The following is a 17604-nucleotide window of genomic DNA, read 5'->3' on the forward strand; positions in this document are numbered from 1 at the left end:
CGTGATGCTTAATTCTGGTTATAATGCTCTGCAGTATGCCCATTTGTATGATGACTTCAGCGTGGTGATTTTCTCAATTCTAAATGAGAGTGTGCGTGTTTCTTCCTACCGTAAAAGACTCAAACGTCAAAATCTGCCGTTTTATTATTCTTCACATACGGTCCACCTTTTAAATAAACTTGGCACCCAGAAAAAGCGCAATCCCATGCACGATCATAGCACTCTTGTAGACAGTCTAAATGTGTCAATGGAACTTGACAAGGTCTGCTTCCTGCAATCCTATGAGACTATGGACGTCAATTCTTGCTTCAAGATTTTGAAAAGCTTGAGCAATTCTTCTCCCTACCCAGGCACAATGCATTTTGCAAAAAGATCTGCTTCCACTACTATTGAGAAGGCAAATCTTTTTAATGACTTTTTTGCGTCTGTCTTCAAGACCTCCGGGGATATTCAGATTACCAGCCTTAGTACTTCTTCTACCATTGAGTTGTGCAAGGTGTCTGTTAGTCATGAAAAAGTCTTACATTTTCTTCAGTCGGCAAATGACTCTGCTTCTGTCTGCTGTGACGATGTCCCGCCGGCTTTCCTAAAACATTGTGCATTTCAACTGAGTCCTCTAGTGGCTGCTCTCTATGAAGACATTTTAAAGCGAAAAAAGTGGCCCGATGTTTGGAAAACTGCGTACATAACTCCTCTTTACAAGAAGGATAGCCACAGTGATGTGTCCAATTATCGTCCCATCAGCCTGCTACCGAAACTTTCCCTCGGTCTGGAGCGTATCTTATTTGATTACATTTACACTAGCATTAGGCCGAAAATTACGAAATACCAATCCGGCTTTATGTCAAGGCGTTCAACTGTCACGCAACTGTTAAACTTCTGTGATGAGCTTCATAGGAATCACGAACTTGGTATTTCGTCTTTTGTTTTTTATGTGGATATCAAAAAGGCGTTTGACTCGGTTCCTCACCATAAATTGCTCAAAAAACTTGCGGATTTCGGTTTGGATGTTAGCTTTCTCCAATTACTTAAAAGTTATCTTTCTGGACGCTTTCAACGTGTGCGAATCAATGGTGTGCTCTCTGATTTTGTGAGCATTATGAGTGGTGTCCCGCAAGGTAGTATTCTGGGGCCGTTATTGTTCTTGTTATTTGTGAACGATCTTCCTGATTATCTCTTATCCAAGCCATCCCTCTTTGCTGATGATCTGAAATGCTGCAGTACCTCTGTTCCCGTACTTCAACGCGATCTAGATGCTGTTATCAATTGGTGTGGCGAAAATTCTCTCGATTTACATCCTGTCAAATGTAAAGTCCTGAAGTTTTTTAACCACAGCTCTGAAAACCCAGATCTCTATATTGGTGATCACAAAATCGATGAATCTTTAGACGTCAAAGATCTTGGGATCATTTTCAGTTCTGATTTATCGTGGTCGCACCATGTTTCTGAAAAGTTATTCAAGTGCAACAAAGTGTACTTTATGTTAAAGCGAAATGTTCCGAGCAGTACTCCGAGACAAACGAAGGTTCGGCTCTACAAAGCATGTATTCTATCTGTGCTTACTTATGGTTCTTCTATCTGGATACCTAACAAGACCGACTTATCCAAGCTCGAAGCTTTCAACAGAAGATGTGTGAGATGGATCGGTCTGTCAGGTGATTATAAAACGTCACTGATAAAGTTAGGAATCTATCCTCTGCCATATCATATTGAAATCTCAAATCTTCTGTTTTTCCATAAACTGTTTCAGGACAAGTACGATTTAAACCCCTTCGATTTTGTTGATATAAATGACCCATCTGTATCATTACGGAGTGTTGATATATACTCTTTCAAATTAAAGAAGCGAAAATACGAGAAGACAAAGTCCTTTTATTTTGACCGTATTCCTAGACTATTGAATTTCATGAAGCTTGATGTCCGTCTATCATTCCCCCGGTACAAGCGTGAAGTTATGAAGTTCTATGATACGAAGCTACGTCAAACATTCGAAGAAAACATTCCGTGTACTTGGTATGGAAAGTGCTGCTGTACCTTCTGCCGGTCATAGTTTATTTTATATATTTATATTTTTTTTTTTCGTTTTATGTTTGCATTTCATTATTTGTGATTGTAAACTCCCCACGGGGTAAATTAAGCCTTCCTCTCTCTCTCTCTCTCTCTCTCGAAGCTTTTCGTGAAGTTTGCTATCAAACATACGGGCTGGATTGCGCCTGTTACTTCACGGCAAGTAACCTTTCCGGGGACGCCTTTCTAAAAGTTTGTAAGCCCGAACTGAAACTCTTAACGGACCGTGAACATCTAGACCTTGTGCAGCGAATGATACGAGGAGGCATGTCGTCGATTTACGCGCGCCGATTTTACAAAGCAAACAATAAATACCTCGACGATTTTTCGCCCTCAGAACCATCAAGCTACATCCTCAATATTGATGCAAACAATTTGTACGGGGGGATAATGAAACACTGCCCTTTGCCCTTAAACGATTTTTCAATAGTTGAAAAAAGTCTGGCAGACATACTGCTCACCAGCGAAACATCAGAATGGGGTTATATAGTTGAAGTCAATTTAACCATACCCGAAGAGCTTCACGACTTCTTTGCTGATTACCCCCTTGCCCCCTCTCGTGAAGTAGTGGACATCGGTGCAATGAGCAACGAGCAAGTCGACATGTTGGGAAAATTGGGAATCACCACACTGCCAAAAGTGCCAAAGCTTCTACAGACCTTGCATCCTAAAGAAGGTTATGTTTTGCACTACCTTACCCTAAAATTGTACCATGAGCTAGGAATGAAAATAACTCACCTCGGAAAAGTTCTTCAGTTCCGCCAAAGTCACTGGATGGCACCCTTTGTTGACCTCAACACCCGCCTACGAAAAGCCGCGGTAAATAAATTCCAGGAGAACTTCTACAAGCTAATTGTTAGTTCAGCTTTCGGTAAGACAATGGAGTCTAAGTTAGGAAGAAAGAAGCTGGAGATTGTAAGGAATGAGAGAGAACTTTTACAAAAAACAGCTCTGAGCACAATGAAAAGCTTTCAAATCATTGACGATCAATTAGCCACAATTAGCTTTTCAGTAACAAAAATATTGTGGGATAAACCTATGATAGTTGGTGCGACCATCCTAGACCTCGCCAAGCGTTTCATGTTTCAGTTTCACTATCAAAAAATGAAACCAAATCTAAACTTGGAACTCCTTTACTCCGACACGGATAGTTTTATTTACGCCATAAAAACTGATGACGTTTACCGAGACTTGGAGAAAATAAAAGCTGATTTCGACTTTTCAAATTACGATAAGGACCATTTCTTGTTCGAGGATACCAACAAGAAAGTTGTGCTGAAGTTCAAAGACGAGACTGGTGGGAAGCCGATCAGAGAATTCATCGCCCTAAAACCGAAACTATATTCGGTCGTCCTTAATGGTAAATAAAATTTAAGCCACCCTTCCACCCCCCATTCCTACCTTTTACAGAACAAAAATACCACCACCAACCTACCTACACCCCTTAATTTGTTGCATTAAACTATGGGCATTTAGCTGATTTAGGCAACATTATACAATGTTGCCTAAACGTTGATTTATCTGACAACATATTCCCCCTTGTTTCCTCTTTTTTAATCATAATTTAGAGTCTTCTGCTCTTTTTTGGTAAAATGAATCAAATTTTGTTCGGTATAAATTGAGTTGCTGAAGTGAAATGAAGCTATCCCCAACGTTGTAGAAAAGAATAATAATTTTGCTATTGTTTAGAAGGCACTCAAAAATTGAGTGCCAAAGGAATTAAACGGAGTGCACAGAGAGAACTGGTCCACCAAACCTTCAGGGACACATTATTCACTGGAAAAACAATGAGAGTATACAACTATAATATAGTTTCGAAAGGTCACACCAATATGACAGTGAAACAAAACAAACTTGCATTATCACCATTCGACTCAAAACGTTTTCTACTTTTCGACGGAATTTCGACAGTGCCCTTTGGCCATAAAGCCGCTGAAGAAAATGCTTTTCTAGAAGACATTTACATGGACACCGAGTGGGCCAACTCATACAATGAAACTGATAACAGTTCTCCCGATTTTACACTCCCGGATTGGGGATTTTTACAGCGGCCCTACTCAGAAGCAGAGCTGCAAGAAGAAGAAGAAGCTTCTAGTAGCCGAGTCCGTGAACGTCCCCCTATAAAAAACCCATTTATTTTATCTGAAGCTTCAGAAGAACGACCATCTAAAAAACACCGCAAAGAAAACCAAAACAATAAACATTAAAGTCTGAAACATATATTTTCAGATGATTTTTACTCTTCGTCCTTTTTATACTTCGACTTGTATATGTTTTGGTTTTTACCAATTTACAACTAATAAAATGCTCGTATTGAGCTCAATCACTGTTTTAACATAAATAGCTTCAGGCAAATAAACTAGTAGACATAAACCAAGTGTTAATTCAAACAAATGTGTGAAATCCTTAGGCTTGTTTTGAATAATAAACTTTAATAGCATGACAAATCTTTGACGAAAAGAAAGAAAGCCAGGAAATGATATCCACATGAAACTAGGACGAAAAAAGAAAAGTTCAGGAATTAGGACGATTAATTTTAATTATCGCGGGAAAAGGGACCGCTTTCAAAGGAATTAGAAGGAATTATTGTATCGCGTCCCGGTTGTTGAGCTCAGCTTAACAAGATCCTAAGGAGGGGGTCTTTTACTTTAGGGGTGGGAACTTGCGATCATTTACAAAATCCTAGGATAGGGGTCCTCCAAAAAATTAAGGACCCCTTTCCTAGGATTTTGCTTTACGTGAGGACCCCCCCCTTAGGAAGGACCCCCCCTTAGGATCCGGGACACGATACAATACTACTCAGGGCACTCGGCAGTGGCTCGGTCGCGCCAGTGAATGCCGTGATGTTCAGTTGGTTCCACATGAACAAAGGCTGATTCAAATGAAGATCTCAGTGGAGGTTTGGAACAGAACGATGCACCCATTGTTTACTTACGGAGTCTGTTTTCCTCAAAGGTGCTCTGACCAAGATGTCAAAGTAATCGCTGATATACTCATAAATAATGACAAAAATTTGAAAGATGACATAAGTGTTGTAGCTGTATATAGCACTGACAATGGTGAGTTTGATTTCACTTTTGGACTGGCTTGTTTCGTTTTTGGAATCATCGCGTTGCTGATTGCGGTCGGAACCGGCATGGACTATTTAATCGATTACATGAAGGAACAGCTTGTGAAATCGGAGAACAGTTATCAATCAACTGACGATGGCGCAATCAATGAAGGGAATGAAGAGAAGGAAAGCGAGAGCTCGGTTCTGCTGGAGAAAAGTGAGCGGAGACGATCTATGAAGGTTGAGCATCTAGCGTGGTGTAGATTCCTTGTATCTTTCTCACTTGCGACAAATATTCCAAAACTACTTTCGACCAAGAGTGGCGAAGGTGCCATCTTGTGTCTGAATGGAATCAGAGTTCTCAGTTTGGGCTGGGTCATTTTGGGCCATACCATGTATTACCTTCTCTTCACTGAACCGGCTGGTCATCTCTACTGGAACAACTACTTCTTCTCTTTCAATTACTTCCAAGTGTTCGGCTTTCAAGTAATCGGCAACGCCACCCTTTCGGTCGATTCCTTTTTCGTCCTAAGTGCCTTTCTGCTCACTTTACTCACTCTGAAGAAGATGCAACAATACGAGGGCAAAATCAAACCCATGTTTTGGGTCATGTTTTACGTAAGAAGATACATCCGGCTAACACCGGCATTGTTATTGATCATTTTGTTCACAGTGGGAATCTGGAAGGTGCTCGGAAACAACACAGTTCCTCGATGGCAGCCGAATTTAAACGAAGTGGAGGGATGCGTGCATGCTTGGTGGGCAAATTTGCTGTACATTAACAACTTATACACCACTTACGAATGTCTTCCCTGGACATGGTACCTGGCTAATGACTTTCAATTCTACTGCTTGTCTCCTGTTTTGGTAGTAGCCATGTACAAACGACCAATGCTTGGTGTTGGGTTGACTGCAGGCCTAGTTATGGTTTCGATGCTTTCAAATTTCGTTGAAAGTATGGTCAACGATTATCCGGCGGCCACTTCGTTCCTGTTAAACTACGAATCTTTTCCCGTCTACAATTTTGATGGAGTCTTCAATGCTCTGTACATTAAACCGTGGAATAGATTCTGCTCTTATGGAGTCGGAATGATTTTGGGTTTCATAGTATTCAAAAGTCCAGCGAAAATAAAGGTTGCCAACAAGCTTTATATCGCTCTAGGTTGGCTTGCTTACACTGTGGTTTCAATGTCCGTTTTGTATGGCCTCTATGGCGTGGCCCAAGGTCATTTTCCTTCTAAATTCATGTCCGCGGTGTACAATGCATTTGGAAGGGTCGGATGGAGTATCTCAGTCTCATGGCTAATCTGGGCCTGCATGTATGGCTATGCTGGATTCATAAACTCTTTTCTATCGATGCGATTGTGGATCCCATTAGCCAGAGTGACGTACATGACGTATCTCATTCATGTTCTGGTCATTCAGTACATATATCTAACAGCAGATAGCACTTTCAACTATACGCCCATCACCTATGCGGTCCAGTTTTGCTCCAACATAGTGCTGGCTTTTGGCTTTGGATTCATAGCTGTTCTTATGCTGGAATCCCCTATTGTGGGAATCGAGAAAATTCTGATGGGCTGATGGGAATGTTAGGGCAGTGAAGTGAGGGGCTATTAGAAGAAATGGATTTAATAGAAAGAAAGGTAAAACATGAATTTTCAGCCAGACTTAGCCGCTTGACTGACAGCTTCTCTTTCTAGCTTTTGCCAAATAAATGTCTTTATTTTTTTTGTGTAAAATAATAATGAATCCGTTTTGGAATGCATTGTTTGCCAATAATATACCGTCCTTGATTGTCAATACTGAAATATTTAAATTTTCAATTAAAAAATTTTAGAAACTGCTTTAATAATTGAAGCGTTATAGATCAAATCATATTGGAATCAAAATACGTGATAAGCTGTAGGGAACGTTTTTGGCGCTCATCGCTAAAATGTGAATTATTAATTCAAAATTTGAATAAAATAAGGCCGCTTTCAGCAGCCTTCCATCTGGTCACTACTGTTCTGTTACACTTCTACCAAAGAAGATACATTTAGATGCCTTTAAAATGACAGAGAAGTTGCAACAACATTCTCTTGTTGAAATTGAACCATACCCGCTTTCAAAGTGCGCTGTGTTAAAACGTGTACACCGCTCTGGAAGCAAAGAGACCTCAAGAGAACTGTCGCGAATCTCGGAGAGAATAGATTTGCACAACCCAGAATGGAATTGTAGTTGCGGAGATTTAAGACACGATACTGATGATGAAAATCGAAGAAAAAAACATCACCGATACGGTTGCAGAAACTTCAAACGAGTAATGTGAGTCAGCGATGGTTTCTAGATAAAAAATGGAGATAATGTTGGTTCTCTGCAATCAATTTATAAAAGACATTTTTACGCTTGCGATCAAATCCGAGAAAAAAGATGTTTTTGTTTGGGTTAACAACTTGACAGCTAGTTTAGCAAAACCAGTTGAATCACGAATGATGCTACTGAAATGCTGGTTTTCATGAAAATTCATATTTAACTACTGGTTACTAGTACATACTATATCTAGAACTTAAGCCATTGTAGGTATAATTAAAGTTCGATATGAATTTTCTGCTAATGATTTTGTCTTCATGGTTGTCGAAAGAAGTCTGTCGGTTTTGATGCCAAATTCTGTAGTCCACTTCGATTTCGCGTCTTATTTAGTGATCGTGGATCTTATCTAGGCGTGTCATGGAATTTTTTCTAATATAATTTTTTGACATTTAATTGAGTTTCAGCATATTGGCTGTCAGCTTACTTGCTAATTTTTTTTCCTGAAAAAACATTTGAGATCGATAAGACTCTGGCAATAATTTTAAACGCCCAAAGTCAACTCCACTAGGATCTCTTCAAAAAAGTTTAATAATTTCAAAGACGAAAAATGTTTTTAATCTTTTTTTAGTTATTCCCATTCCTTCGCCCATTGTAGCGTCGTTCGAAGTTCTGTACGCTAATTTGTGAGCGTCTTGGTGCTATCATGATACAATTGTTGTATCACAAGTGGTTTGAAGCTCAACTTTGCTTTTGTGTACGAATGACCTTTTTTGACTAGTGAATGAGTGTTATAAAACACGAAAAACTATAGTAGCTAAAGGGCGGAAGTTGTATCTGCATAAAATGTAACTTTCTCTTATCTGGTTTAATAATCATACGAAATAAGATACTCTACTACAAGGTGCTTTTACGAAGCGAGTGTATTAGTACGAACCTTCTTTTTTTCTAACCTTTACAAATATTAGTTCCATTTTTGGGGCACCTTTACAGCTTCTTCATAGCATGTGCTTTGACATTCGAAAAGTAATGAATTAACACAGCATTTTTGATTCATCGAATGAACCGAAAAACCACAACAATCATGAAAACTATTTCCAAATTTTTCTGACTCAATATATCTCGCAATTTTTTTGGAATGCATAATTTATACATCATGTTGCTTTATGCTTTGCAATTCGCTTCACGCAAATTTAGTGTGGATGCCTTCAGCTTGTTATATTCACAATTATTACTCAAAAAATTGAGTCTACTTGTATTTGGTGCCACTTTCGCCGAAATGCATTGGCAATTTATTAGCATATGTAGCTGCTTTATTCGTGACTAGCGTTTGTCGGTTGTTCAGCTTGCGTAGCTGAGTGGATAGTGTGTGGGACTCAAATTCTCTTGTTTGCAGTAGGTCGCAGATTCGAATCCTACACGTATCCGAGTTTTTGCTAATTCACGGCCTAATTTTACTTTTTCCTAATTCACTTGATAGAACTGCTTTTTGGTCGTGTTCTCGCAAGTGTTGGCGAAGCGCAGCTTCCCCTCTGTATAAATTTTTTTAAAATAAACAATCTCTCATTTCACCACTACCTAATTTGTTAGCAATAGGCAATAAAAATATTTCCAAGTTCTAATGATTCGTGTGATCAAGTTTGCCGAATTCCAATGATTCAGTTGATATTTTTTGTTCACGTTTTTTTTTGTGTGTTAATAGAATTTCCTTGAGCTCGACAATTCCAGACAGCGTTGAGTTAGGTTAAACGGATGAATCGAATAAACGGACTAGTTTTTCCAAACAGTTTTCTACAGATAGGGCATAATTTAGACAAAAAACTATGGAATTGAAAATTGCGTGTTTTAAGCTGGAAACTTAAGGATGCAAATTTTACTGACCAATTTTGTAGAAGAAAAATCATCCTTAAATCGTTCCCAATCTATCATTTTTCTTAATAATAAATTTCAAGCAATTTTTGTGGCGATTGTTTTTCGCAACCCAACAACGTAACTCAACTTTACAAAAATGAACTTGAGATAATTAGTTTTGTTTGGTTTTTCCAGTATTTTTGACTCTTGCTATATAAGCTTATTCAGCTCAAAATGCGCTGAAACTTCAATTAACCCCAGTGCACTGGAGTGCTGTAGAAGCTCAAATAAGGGCGAGAAAAAGAACTGATTGAATCATCAAAATTTTATCAATTTTTGCTGCTTAATTCAAAAAGTATTCAAACTGCATAAGTATCGATGAAATAAAAGATGCTTAGTAAAATATGTTTTAAAAACATCCTGCAGATTTGTTCTGTACGGCAGGTTTCACGTATGCTTTGTTTTTATTTATAGTATAGGATTTTCAGCATTTTCTCAATGAGCCGAAAATTATAAATAATGGAAGTGACAATTAATAAAGAAGCTAGTCAGAAAAAACAAGCGATAATCGAATGAATCAATTTTTGCCGCTTCGCCTAATGCCATTTTTTTTTATGTCATAGAGACAGAAAACTGGAGCTAAACCTCACCTATGTAGGCAAAAAGAGCACTGATTTGCCTTCATCTGCGCTTTGTTTTCAAGTTTTAACCAAGCGTTTTATGATTTATTAACTACAATGCTGATGCAACAAAAAAACGTTAATTTGAAAACGAGTTTTCATATTGAGTTGATTTGAGCCAAAAGAATGAGGAAGAGAAGTCTTTTTTAAGCTTAAGAACAATGTGGTGCAATTTTGCAAAATTCGGGCACAAAATTTTACCCCAAAATCGATCTCTGTTAGCTGTTTTTGATCAACTAAAGTATGAACCAAGAAGTGTTCAATTGCTGAAAAAAATAATTTCTAAAATTGGTGCATTTTTTAAAGAAATTATAGTTTTATTTTGGTCGTGATAATTTTTTGACAAATTGTAATATCAAACAAAAGGTATAGAGGTCATGAAAACGTAATGGACTACTAAATGGACGTTTTTGTTGTGAAGTTTTACCGAATCTTGGGTACTGATCAACAATGAGCTGATTTTTTTTGGACGGATTATTTTGTTTAGTAAGCTGAAGCTGCAGATACTTTTTAGCTTTCAAGATGAGTAATTATTCTCTTCATCAAACATAATAATAATAAAAAAAATAAGTTTTGTGTTTTTCCTCAATAGTTTTGTCGGCATGAAATTGTTAGTTCAGAGTATGCCATATCTGTTTTTTAATGAGATCTACTTGTGTTGAAGGATAATCCATTTCTCCTTGCATTTGTATTTTTTCCTTTTGTTGGGGTTGTACTGCAAGGATCCACTTTGTTCACTTCAATTAGGTTGTTGAAAATACAATTTTTAAGTAGTCGTCACCTGGTGCTTCTGTATACGTATGAATCGATGTCTCTGCGAGTCTCCTGAAGCTTAAATAACGGTGAAGGGCGTGTCGGCAAATTATGAAACACTCCTTTATGAAACTGTCCTTTGCGGGGCGCCAAAATGTTTGCTCAACCTGAAAGTTTTGTTTATAGTGAGTTTAATTATGGCCATATTTTCGGTAAACGCACTCACCAATAATAGAAACATCTTAATCGGTTTAAAAAGTCGGGATCACAATATCAACTTTTTTCGTTACAAGTTTTTGTATGAGAAATTGGCACAAGCTAGCCAAAACAACAGGCGAAACAAGCGTCTTAATTATGGCTGAACCGAGTTAGAACTAAAAAAAAAAAACAGTAGAAAACGACGGTCAAATGAGACATTAGCCACTCGCGTCGACTTGTTTCAAGATCAGCAAGCTAATTGTTCTAGATATTTCTCGTCTATACTCAAATCCAATTAAACAGAAGTTAAAACCACTTCTGAATCATAAACCATCTCGATGGCAATAGATTTCTGAGAAAAAAGTACATTTATGGAATACGGCTTAAGTCTTAGGTAATCTTCCTTTTTTCTGGTTCTCTTCGGACGTGATTCCGGTCGCTACCTTAAGTAGGAGATGCTCTTTATATTTTAATTGATCTTGTAAAACCGGGCTAAAAGATCACAAATGGAAGAGGACAATCATTTTCTCCTCTTTTGCCTAAGACAGATTTAAGAGCAGATCTGAAGAATCTCATTTTCTGTCCAGTTTTGTGAGTCTCGTTGTCAGTTTCATTATTTTATGATGTTTGGAAAGGTACACTGAGTGGGGCAGGAGCAAGAGACACGTGCTCCTTTCCATCCCCAGACCCATCGGCGGAAGAGGGAGAGCCATTTCCGCTAACGAGCCCCATGTGTCTTTGGAAGAACTGTTGCTGCAGCAGAGCCAGGCCAAAAACAAGGAAGGGGTCAGAGAAATGGTCAAAATTGAGACGTCTATGAGTCAGCGTGTTGTAAGTAAATGATTTTTCTAATCCATTTTCAAAATTTTGCCTTCTCATTGAGAAAAACTTGTATCTGCCGCTGGGTAAAAAAATAGTGTGGTAGTGTAAAGGGCAGTATAGTGTGTGAAGGGCAGTGTAAAAGTGTGTGTAAAGGGCGAAGGGTAAAAAGTTACGGGGAACACCCGTAAGGAGCTGTAAATGATTGACATGCAGGTAACAAAGAATACATTGTTAAGGGGTCATCGCGATGCAAGAGGAATAGCCCTATATCAAAACAGTGAAATACTTTTGTGATTAAATTCAATGCGAGTAAAAGAAAACGTCAATCATTTTGCTTGATATTTGTTCTCAGATTGTTTTATGATTTTCAGAACTTAAAAATTACATTGGTTTATTGCATTGCATTCAAGAATCAGGCAGGTTTTTTCAAAGTGTTGCTTTATAAACAAGCTTTTTAAATAAGACTTTTTGTTCTTTGCTAAATAACCTAATTTTGATTACTTCTACGACTATAGAGTGTTATCAAATCGTTGATTAGTCTTTATTTCTGTAAATCACTTTCAGGAACATTTTTTCGAGCTAGTTTATAATCGATATACTTACGCATGCTATTAGCAAGCGTTATCAAATCGGAATGTAGACTTTTTCGTGTTATCAACTAGTTTAACAAAATCACTGAATCATTTGTGCAGCATTCATTTCTGCAGCCAACATATTCGATTTCCTAAAAATTCAAAATTGACTATTTGTTACGAACCCTAGTTGACGGCTACAGGCCTAGGCTTGGATCCGGTTAGGACATATTTTTTTAAAAACATAAGTAATTAGTACCAGAAAATCATCGCCCTCTCAGTTGTCTGGTCATGTTTATACGGTTTAGCTTTCACATTTCTGACGTTTCTTGCGCTATAAGCTAAGTTTTGCATATGAAAGTGTCTTTGATTCTTTTTTACCTTTGCGATAAGCAAGGGCATTGAAATCGGGTACTAGCTTTTTTCCCGTTATTAAATTGTTCACAGAATAGCCAAAATTACAATGGTAAATTTAGGTTCAGCTCAAAGTAATTTCCAATTTCTTTGCTTCTGCGGCGCACTTGGTCAGGAGGTAACGCATACGCTTGCAACGGCGAAGGTCCTAGGTCCAAATCTGACAGGACCTGGTTTTTTTATCAAACGAAAGTATTTCGTATCAAAAAAATTGTCGACCCATAGTTTGTCTGCTTATATTTTGCCGGCTTAATTGCCGCATCGTAGAACTTTTTTCTATACGCAATTTATATTGTAGTTGCTGCTAGCGTTTTGATATACTTCGGCTGTTTGTAATTTTTTGAATTTTTTTCGAAATACTTTTTGAAATTTTTGAAATATCTGACAGACGTAGTTAAAAAAAAATTTCTGCCAAACTGATTTTTTTCGGCTAAGTGAACCGTACATTTTTTCGGCTAAGTGAACCGCATTTTTCGACTGAGTGAAACGTAATTTTTATGCTCAGCTCTGGATAGTACAATTTGCGAAAATTTTAAGAAAATTTGTAACTCAAGTTTTTCATGGCAAATTTTTTTTCCTTTTTAGTTTTTTATTTTTCGTTTCTGGCTTGATTGGTTTCGTCCATTATTATATCGGCTGAATGGCCTCACATAGCGTCTTTCGACCAGCTGAAAAAAATTGCGCATGCGTGCATGCTTTTAGATTGAGGGGAACTTAATTATGTTTCATTAGTCTTTATTTTTTCAATTTGCTCTTTCGTTTTTTGTTGTGTTTGCTTCTTTTTAAATTTCTTCAGATGCTTATTTCTTATTCTTTTGTCTTGGCATATTGTTGTTTCAAAAACAGCCTGATTTAGTTTGATAGTTTTAGTTCTTTCTTACTTTCACACGTGTGCAAATTAAGCGTTTGATATCGCTCTTTTGGACTATGGCGTACAAAATATGTCCGGTATCGGAATCGGCTAGGAGCTGAACTTATATTTTGGTTTGAACATTTTTTTTTGGATTTTTGTGGTTCTTCATATCTGCCTATACGTTTTTCAAAAAATATCATTTTTTTCTTATTCGCGCCAGTTTGTGATTTTCTCAACTGTGAAGATTAATGGTTTCCTAGATTTTTTGTGGAAATTACAGAACATTTTCCTGGATTTTCTTCACACATTTTTTCCCACAGATTCAAAATTTGAACAGATTTTCATGTCGTTTTTATTCCGAACTGATGAAATAATCTAATTACAACACTTTGAAAACAATAACAATTATGTTTCATTGTTTCAGGTATAATAACTTTGCCTAAATTGTGAAGTGAGAATCTTATTTTTATTAAACTTGCGAGAGCATGTGTCTTGTAATAGTGAACTAGGCTTTATCCCGGAAACAATTTTTCTAACCCATCTGTAAGAAAATGTGAATTTGTTTTATTGTTGAATCTTTAGCAGTCACTGGGTTCGAGTCCCGGCCGGACCTTGTTTTTTTCTGTATATATGACGCTTTGTCGGCTGAGTTGCCACATCGGAGAATTTTCTTGTGCTATCAGCGAGCTTCATCGTAAATGTAGGTGTTTTTGGTTATTTTTGGCCCTTTGCAATATTGATACCCGTTAGTTATATATTTTTCTTGGTTTTATATTCTCTTTTTTTTCGCTTAAACATTTTTTTGACCTGAATAGGTTCGGTCTGTTTTTTATTGGTTTACGTACTTTGTTTGGAGTCGCTTCAAACCCAAAAACATTTTCTTATGAGACTTCTTGTTTCTGGCTCAAGTGTCGTCTGCAGACTTGTTTTTGACTTTGGTGACACTCGGCAAATACTAGAAGCCTATTTAATGCCCGTGGTTGTGTTTCTCGACAGTTTTTCTCAAAATAATGTCATGTTTTTTCTTAAAAAAGTGTTTTTTTTAATCAATTTTGTTATTTCAGTCTCATTATTTTTTGCCTTTGTATGAAATCGTATTATGATTTAGTGGGTTGGAAATGGGACTTTTCATGCTCTAAGAGATCAAGGCTGTGGAAAACACGAAGTTTGCCGCTGTTTTTTTCCTCGGACATTTTTTTACATCTGAACACTGACCCATGTTTTAGTATCACAAGTGCTCTCTGTGTAGTTTTTGATCAACTGGTTTCGCATTTGTTGAGTTATTCGGATATGTAGAGCTAGGGTCATGATCCTTCCATACTCTTGGACAACAGCTTCCACCTCTGATTTTCACTGAGATTAGTAGCCCCATAGATCGTGACCCTTAGAGAGTGCTGTTGCTCTTGCTTAGCAGTCATTGTAGTTGAGTTCATTGACTCCCACTGTACTTCATATGATAAAATTGCTCTCATAGAGTAGGTCAGCCAATATCAACGGCTCAATTTGGTTATGTGGGTATACAGGAGCCAGTTTTATTGGTATATATTGACAGCAGGAGCCAGATAGGAAGTACTTCCGCTACTCGCGTGAGTTGGAGAAGAGGGCGATGAGAGAATGCAATTTAGAAGATATTCTGGTGGAGAGACTGACTCGCTATGACCCCAGACGACCTCCGGTGGAAGTACCTACTGCTGGCACTCTTAGTGGCAGCAACGAAGAGGGCACAGCCAGATATTACCCGGAGAGCAGACAGGGCAAATTGATTCAAGGTTCGAGTCCCAGCTGAGAAGTTCGAAAAAGAACTGTTTTCACTAAATACAAAAATTTAATTCTTTCTTTTACCATTGTTTCAGTAAACAGAACTTCATGCAGGGGCCGATCTAGGATTTTCTCCAGGGAGGGGCCGGATTTGCCAGAAAAATTCAAACATTTTGTTGACTTTTTTTAGGTCAACCACATTGATTTTTTGAGCACTCCTAGAATTCTGACCAAAAACTGCGTTTTTTCTGCGCGCGTTCCGCTTCAAAATCAGTTTATAGTGGAGCCCAAGGTGCCATTAGAAAATTTTAGGGTTGATCGACCGAAATTACGTCTCAAAAAATAATACCAAAGGGTGAGCCTTTGTCGTACAGTGCTAATTCAGTTCATGAGAGTCTAAGTTCTATCCGCCAATCAGTTGTCAAATATAGTGCTAATTAGTCTACTGGCAGGTGCTGACCTTGGTATTGTCTGTCACACTTGGTTGACCTCTATCGTCACTCTTAGCAATAACTTTGTGAGATTAAGTGACTACTCATCGGAGTTTACTTATTGATTGAATCACGTTTTCAACACCTTTTTGAGAGGATCGAACCCGTGCCAAAAGGGCGTTCGCCCCCAGTCCCCCCTTAATCCGCCCCCGATTTCATGAGTCCTGTTGGCGAGGTAAAATTGGATGAACAATATTGATTTTTTTTGCTCTTAAGAATATTTCAACTATCATATGCACTGAACTTAACTCATCGTTAAGAAAATCATCGTTCAAAATTTTATTGAGATTTAATCTTAATTAAAATCACAAATCTGAAACAATACGGTTAAAAGGCATTTTTTGACCGCTCACCTGAAGTCTTCGCCCGTAATGAAACTTGTTTCTTAAATCCTTATTTACAAAAAATAAATTCGTTCTTCAACAAATATTTCAGAAATGCCACCGAATAACCACGGAAGCAACATGTCTCAAAGCGACAACAACACTTGCCTACGAATCTCTCTTTCCAGATTGGGAATGGCGGGAGTAGGTGGAGGCAAAGGCAGCCAAATGGGCACTAACAGATCCGAATCTAAATTAGCCGCAATTGCATTTGGCTCTCGTCCCATGGTGGTTGAAAAGAGGATAACAGTACCAACTCCATTGACTCGGGAACCCGTCACGTTCGATCATGATTTCAACTGAGGCTCACTCCAAAATCAACTTAAGTGATTTAGACACAATCTCAAACCCTTAAAGTAGTTAAATTGTATATCGTTGAACAATTTACCACTTTGAAAAATCTCATCAATGCCAACTTCTTGAGATCGTAGAAACAGCTTTTCCGCTCCTCCTCCAAATTGCAAACCGTCCATTTTTATATGGCCTTACGTTTTATTAAGGCTAAATGCGTGACGTTATGAATTAAGGTATGAAGAAAAAATGTTCCCACAATAGTTGGTTTGTTCATCATGCGAAAATTCATTACATAATGACTACGTTAAATAGAAATTGAAATTTGAATTACTTTACCAGCTACATATACAACGCCAAAAGCAATATATTATGCCTGGAGGGAGATCCTAAAGAGCAGTACTGCTCATCGAGTAGGATATCCTGGAGAGTAAAGAGAAGGCAGCCAGCATCAACTCAAAAAACAAATTAAATTAAGGGCTGAAATTGAAAAACAGTTTGTAGAGGTCCTGATTGTCTTTAAGGTAAGTTTGAAAAAACTGTTTATAGAGTGTCAAACAACTAACTTCTGACATTTCATGTATTTTAACAGGTATGCAAACATTTTGTTTTAAATAGTTAAAAGCCTGCACAATTCTAACTGTAAGCGATCTCTGTTTAGCGGTAGTAGAAAATTTTGACACTTTAATTACGCCTTTCGCTTTGCTCGTGGTACATGGTCCACTTTTTTGGGAGTAAATCTGAGACAGAAAACTATTTTTTGTCCAATCGCAATTCCATAAACAAGTACTTGAACATCTCAAAAAAGTATAAATCAAAAACAGTAAGCAATTCGTTTTCGTCCATAATTTCTTTATTTGACTCATATCTACGTTTGAAAAAAATGCTCTCAAGATTCTTTTTTGTAGTTTCATTATCTCGGTAAGCCGAGATTGGGATGTTTTGCCGTATAATAAAATTCCATAAGTGGTTGTAGGATTTAAATATGCTTTGTAGAAACGAAGCATCTGCTGTTTAGAAAAAACATACCTAGCTTTCCAGACAATGCCACAAAATTTAGTTAACTTTTTGCACACAGGTTCAATGTAAAAATTGAAAGTAAATTTCCTATCAACAAAAACGCCTAGATA

At 37.6% G+C, this 17604-nt stretch overlaps 2 protein-coding genes across 3 annotated transcripts; both read left to right on the plus strand.

The window, feature by feature from the left end:
* The first annotated feature begins 4878 nt into the window (after positions 1-4878).
* On the plus strand, positions 4879-6921 carry LOC134856534 (nose resistant to fluoxetine protein 6-like). Its single transcript, XM_063872802.1, has one exon. It carries the CDS (start codon positions 4949-4951, stop codon positions 6701-6703), a length of 1755 nt encoding a protein of 584 aa, XP_063728872.1. The 5' UTR covers positions 4879-4948; the 3' UTR covers positions 6704-6921.
* Positions 6922-7090: 169 nt separating this feature from the next.
* Positions 7091-16586, plus strand: LOC134856538 (uncharacterized). Of its 2 annotated transcripts, none has more exons than XM_063872806.1 (4): positions 7091-7426; positions 11526-11721; positions 15104-15320; positions 16236-16586. In XM_063872806.1, the coding sequence occupies exons 1-4, from the start codon at positions 7173-7175 to the stop codon at positions 16484-16486; spliced, it is 918 nt and encodes a 305-aa protein (XP_063728876.1). In that variant the 5' UTR covers positions 7091-7172; the 3' UTR covers positions 16487-16586. The 2 variants fall into 2 exon arrangements, with proteins under 2 accessions (XP_063728876.1, XP_063728877.1); XM_063872807.1 differs by having other exon boundaries at positions 15107-15320.
* The last annotated feature ends 1018 nt before the right edge of the window (positions 16587-17604 follow it).

This window comes from Symsagittifera roscoffensis, unplaced genomic scaffold (genome assembly GCF_963678635.1).
Source record: "Symsagittifera roscoffensis unplaced genomic scaffold, txSymRosc1.1 SCAFFOLD_93, whole genome shotgun sequence".
Classification (NCBI taxonomy): Eukaryota; Metazoa; Xenacoelomorpha; order Acoela; family Convolutidae; genus Symsagittifera; species Symsagittifera roscoffensis.